This window comes from Notolepis coatsorum (genome assembly GCF_963971535.1).
Source record: "Notolepis coatsorum genome assembly, chromosome: 19".
Taxonomy (NCBI): domain Eukaryota; kingdom Metazoa; phylum Chordata; class Actinopteri; order Aulopiformes; family Paralepididae; genus Notolepis; species Notolepis coatsorum.
The window spans coordinates 66951503-66957502 of record NC_140183.1 but is presented as its reverse complement, the minus strand read 5'-3'; the positions used below and the strand labels follow the sequence as shown (position 1 = coordinate 66957502).

The following is a 6000-nucleotide window of genomic DNA, read 5'->3' as shown; positions in this document are numbered from 1 at the left end:
AGTGTTGCAGACGGACAGTTGGTAAGCATGCACTCATGTGTGTGGTGAAACACAGATGAGTGCATGCAATAGCAACTGTACATTTTGAAAAATTTAAGATAGAGCTAATAGCGATAGCAACTGAACATTTTGAAAGATTAAAGATAGAGTTGATAGCGGATCTATTTGAGGCACAGGGGCGGCGCAGAGAGGGTCACGTCCTCCCCGTCTTAGTCACGGGACATTCAACACTCCGGTCGTTGCTCAGGGACAGCCGGAGACAGGGAGATAGGGGGTGGCGCAGAGAGGGTCGCGAACTCCCCGACATCATCGCGGGACATCCGGCACTCCGGTCACCACTACGAGACCTCCGGAGACAGGGGGGCACGCAGAGGGGGTCGCAATCTCCCGGCCTTCGTCACGGGACGTCCAAGACTCCGGACAACACTCCAGGACAGCAAGTCATAGGAAGACAGGGAGACGGGACAGGCGTTAGACAGCTCATGAGATTGTAGTAGGCGGACATAGCAATAGATACAAGTGGTAGGCATATATGTGAATGGAGTAGATATATGAAGTAAGCGTATTATGTGAATAGAATAGAAGTACTTAACCCAGCAATGAAACCGCGTTGACTGTTAATCTGTTAACAGTCTGTTAATCAGTTGACAGGACCACGGACAGACGGCGGAGAATAACTGATCCAAGGCCTCGGAGGTGCATGTAGAGCAGTCACTACAAGCTTGGCCAAGACCCCGAGGCATCCATCACCTTGGTCAGCGCCAGGAGACGGGTACTCAGAGAGAAGGGGGAGGGAGGGGGGGGGGGGGGAGGGGGGGAGAGGGGGGGGGGGGGGAAGAGTTAGAGAGTTCCCATGTTTGTGGTGCTGCAAAGGAGCAGACATGTAGTACCCTGTAGTGCCATGTAGTACCCCGTAGTGCCATGTAGTACCCTATAGTACCCCATAGTGCCATGTAGTACCCCGTAGTATCCTGTAGTACCCTGTAGTGCCATGTAGTACCCTGTGGTGCCTTGTGGTACCATGTAGTACCCCGTAGTGCCATGTAGTTCCATGTAGTGCCATGTAGAGCTATGTAAGCCATGTAGTACCCTGTAATGCCATGCAGTACCATGTAGTACTCTGTGGTACCATGTAGTACCCTGTACCCTAACTAAACTACCCTATAGTAAACTACCCAGTGGTACCATGTAGTACCCTGTACCATAACTAAACTACACAGATTAATCTAAAGGTCAGTCCCCGACCAGGTGAGATCAAGGTAGGTTGAAGGAGAGAGAGAAAAGATGAGTCTTAAGCAGGGATTTAAAAGCTTCGACAGAGCAGGCGCCCCTGATGACGGCAGGTAATTTGTTCCACAGGTAGGGAGCGCGGTAGACAAAGGCTCTGTGGCCGGCGGATTTCTTTTTAACCCTAGGGGTCGATAGAAGCCCCGCATTTTGTGAGCGCAGAGCACGAGCGGGCGAGCTTCATTGGCAGGGGGGACAGGGCTGCTTCATTGGCAGGGGGAGACAGGGCTGCTTCATTGGCAGGGGGGGACAGGGCTGCTTCATTGGCAGGGGGAGACAGGGCTGCTTCATTGGCAGGGGGGGACAGGGCTGCTTCATTGGCAGGGGGAGACAGGGCTGCTTCATTGGCAGGGGGGACAGGGCTGCTTCATTGGCAGGGGGACAGGGCTGCTTCATTGGCAGGGGGGACAGGGCTGCTTCATTGGCAGGGGGAGACAGGGCTGCTTCATTGGCAGGGGGAGACAGGGCTGCTTCATTGGCAGGGGGGGACAGGGCTGCTTCATTGGCAGGGGGAGACAGGGCTGCTTCATTGGCAGGGGGGACAGGGCTGCTTCATTGGCAGGGGGACAGGGCTGCTTCATTGGCAGGGGGGACAGGGCTGCTTCATTGGCAGGGGGAGACAGGGCTGCTTCATTGGCAGGGGGAGGGCAGGGCTGCTTCATTGGCAGGGGGAGACAGGGCTGCTTCATTGGCAGGGGGGGACAGGGCTGCTTCATTGGCAGGGGGAGACAGGGCTGCTTCATTGGCAGGGGGAGACAGGGCTGCTTCATTGGCAGGGGGACAGGGCTGCTTCATTGGCAGGGGGACAGGGCTGCTTCATTGGCAGGGGAGACAGGGCTGCTTCAAATCAAATCAAATCAAATCAAATCAAATTTATTTATAGGGCCCGACAACACACGTTAATGTCCCCATGGGCCGTACAGGTCTTCTTTAAACAGGTCAAGAAGACAACATAACAATAAGTCAAGAACAGAACAAGAACACCATAGGGTCCAACATTTTTTTAGATGAATGCAAATAAATGAAAGAATGCAAGCACTCCCAGACATACCCCACGCGAAGGTAAGGAAAAACTCACTAAAACCTAACAATAGGGAAAAAAGCTCCACAGGCAGTGTGGAGGAGAGAAACCTTAGAAGGGCCGTTCAAGGGGGGATCTCCCTTCTTAGATGTTGGTGATAGTAGTGTTGCAGACGGACAGTTGGTAAGCATGCACTCATGTGTGTGGTGAAACACAGATGAGTGCATGCAATAGCAACTGTACATTTTGAAAAATGTAAGATAGAGCTAATAGCGATAGCAACTGAACATTTTGAAAGATTAAAGATAGAGTTGATAGCGGATCTATTTGAGGCACAGGGGCGGCGCAGAGAGGGTCACGTCCTCCCCGTCTTAGTCACGGGACATTCAACACTCCGGTCGTTGCTCAGGGACAGCCGGAGACAGGGAGATAGGGGGTGGCGCAGAGAGGGTCGCGAACTCCCCGACATCATCGCGGGACATCCGGCACTCCGGTCACCACTACGAGACCTCCGGAGACAGGGGGGCACGCAGAGGGGGTCGCAATCTCCTGGCCTTCGTCACGGGACGTCCAAGACTCCGGACAACACTCCAGGACAGCAAGTCATAGGAAGACAGGGAGACGGGACAGGCGTTAGACAGCTCATGAGATTGTAGTAGGCGGACATAGCAATAGATACAAGTGGTAGGCATATATGTGAATGGAGTAGATATATGAAGTAAGCGTATTATGTGAATAGAATAGAAGTACTTAACCCAGCAATGAAACCGCGTTGACTGTTAATCTGTTAACAGTCTGTTAATCAGTTGACAGGACCACGGACAGACGGCGGAGAATAACTGATCCAAGGCCTCGGAGGTGCATGTAGAGCAGTCACTACAAGCTTGGCCAAGACCCCGAGGCATCCATCACCTTGGTCAGCGCCAGGAGACGGGTACTCAGAGAGAAGGGGGAGGGAGGGGGGGGGGGGGGGAGGGGGGGAGAGGGGGGGGGGGGGGGAAGAGTTAGAGAGTTCCCATGTTTGTGGTGCTGCAAAGGAGCAGACATGTAGTACCCTGTAGTGCCATGTAGTACCCCGTAGTGCCATGTAGTACCCTATAGTACCCCATAGTGCCATGTAGTACCCCGTAGTATCCTGTAGTACCCTGTAGTGCCATGTAGTACCCTGTGGTGCCTTGTGGTACCATGTAGTACCCCGTAGTGCCATGTAGTTCCATGTAGTGCCATGTAGAGCTATGTAAGCCATGTAGTACCCTGTAATGCCATGCAGTACCATGTAGTACTCTGTGGTACCATGTAGTACCCTGTACCCTAACTAAACTACCCTATAGTAAACTACCCAGTGGTACCATGTAGTACCCTGTACCATAACTAAACTACACAGATTAATCTAAAGGTCAGTCCCCGACCAGGTGAGATCAAGGTAGGTTGAAGGAGAGAGAGAAAAGATGAGTCTTAAGCAGGGATTTAAAAGCTTCGACAGAGCAGGCGCCCCTGATGACGGCAGGTAATTTGTTCCACAGGTAGGGAGCGCGGTAGACAAAGGCTCTGTGGCCGCCGGATTTCTTTTTAACCCTAGGGGTCGATAGAAGCCCCGCATTTTGTGAGCGCAGAGCACGAGCGGGCGAGCTTCATTGGCAGGGGGGACAGGGCTGCTTCATTGGCAGGGGGATGGGGGGGACAGGGCTGCTTCATTGGCAGGGGGACAGGGCTGCTTCATTGGCAGGGGGAGACAGGGCTGCTTCATTGGCAGGGGGAGACAGGGCTGCTTCATTGGCAGGGGGAGACAGGGCTGCTTAATTGGCAGGGGGGACAGGGCTGCTTCATTGGCAGGGGGAGACAGGGCTGCTTCATTGGCAGGGGGGGACAGGGCTGCTTCATTGGCAGGGGGAGACAGGGCTGCTTCATTGGCAGGGGGGACAGGGCTGCTTCATTGGCAGGGGGACAGGGCTGCTTCATTGGCAGGGGGGACAGGGCTGCTTCATTGGCAGGGGGAGACAGGGCTGCTTCATTGGCAGGGGGAGACAGGGCTGCTTCATTGGCAGGGGGGGACAGGGCTGCTTCATTGGCAGGGGGAGACAGGGCTGCTTCATTGGCAGGGGGGACAGGGCTGCTTCATTGGCAGGGGGACAGGGCTGCTTCATTGGCAGGGGGGACAGGGCTGCTTCATTGGCAGGGGGAGACAGGGCTGCTTCATTGGCAGGGGGAGGGCAGGGCTGCTTCATTGGCAGGGGGAGACAGGGCTGCTTCATTGGCAGGGGGGGACAGGGCTGCTTCATTGGCAGGGGGAGACAGGGCTGCTTCATTGGCAGGGGGAGACAGGGCTGCTTCATTGGCAGGGGGACAGGGCTGCTTCATTGGCAGGGGGGACAGGGCTGCTTCATTGGCAGGGGGGACAGGGCTGCTTCATTGGCAGGGGGACAGGGCTGCTTCATTGGCAGGGGGAGACAGGGCTGCTTCATTGGCAGGGGGAGACAGGGCTGCTTCATTGGCAGGGGGGACAGGGCTGCTTCATTGGCAGGGGGACAGGGCTGCTTCATTGGCAGGGGGGACAGGGCTGCTTCATTGGCAGGGGGAGACAGGGCTGCTTCATTGGCAGGGGGAGACAGGGCTGCTTCATTGGCAGGGGGAGACAGGGCTGCTTCATTGGCAGGGGGAGGGCAGGGCTGCTTCATTGGCAGGGGGAGGGCAGGGCTGCTTCATTAGCAGGGGGGACAGGGCTGCTTCATTGGCAGGGGGGGACAGGGCTGCTTCATTGGCAGGGTGATGGGAGAGACAGGGCTGCTTCATTGGCAGGGTGATGGGAGAGACAGGGCTGCTTCATTGGCAGGGGGATGGGGGAGACAGGGCTGCTTCATTGGCAGGGTGATGGGGGAGACAGGGCTGCTTCATTGGCAGGGGAGGACAGGGCTGCTTCATTGGCAGGGTGATGGGAGAGACAGGGCTGCTTCATTGGCAGGGGGATGGGGGAGACAGGGCTGCTTCATTGGCAGGGTGATGGGGGAGACAGGGCTGCTTCATTGGCAGGGGGGACAGGGCTGCTTCATTGGCAGGGGGATGAGGGAGACAGGGCTTGAAGCACAAGGAAAATATAAATAAATTGTTAGTTGTATTTGCACATTGTAAATGTAACAGGTTAATATGTTCCCCTATGTTGTTTTGGGATTTGGTGTGGATGCTGAACGCACCATCGTGACATTGCGTGACAACGTCATTATGCGCAATTTCACACGGCTCACGCACAGTTATTCTGGATGTGAATGAGGTGAGCCACGTTGTTAATCTCCGCCTGACAAACATTGATAAAAGTCGTAATTTGTGCTTTAAACACTGTACAGTGTAGCTAAATATTCGACTCATCCTGTGTACATCGTGTTCGGATCCAAGATCACTAACCAATTCTATATTAGTCTAGTCTTGATGGGCTAATGGTATAACTCGGTACCTAGAATGACTCATTGTTATGTTCGCACGTTTTCTCATTACGTGTATTCACACACACAGTTGACGTTTTGTCATTCTTATGTTTTGTCAGAAGGTGAAAAGAAGCCACTGCACACCAAATCTAACACCTTTGTATATTGGATATGTCACACAGGTATGGAGATGTATGTCTGTTTCTTTTGAAAACGTTTTATCTGATTTTACTGTGAAATGAAAGGCTGTATGTTTGATGGCCTTGTACAGTGTAG

At 54.0% G+C, this 6000-nt stretch overlaps 1 protein-coding gene across 1 annotated transcript in view; it reads right to left on the bottom strand.

Moving 5' to 3' along the window:
- Positions 1–4662: 4662 nt before the first annotated feature.
- Positions 4663–6000, bottom strand: part of irx1a (iroquois homeobox 1a) — a gene marked incomplete at its 3' end in the record, with an annotated part of 51088 nt that continues 49750 nt past the window's right edge. The window contains exon 3 of the mRNA XM_084336687.1: positions 4663–5002. Within this exon, the coding sequence (XP_084192813.1) occupies positions 4663–5002 (340 nt within the window). The remainder of the gene's footprint in view (positions 5003–6000) is intronic.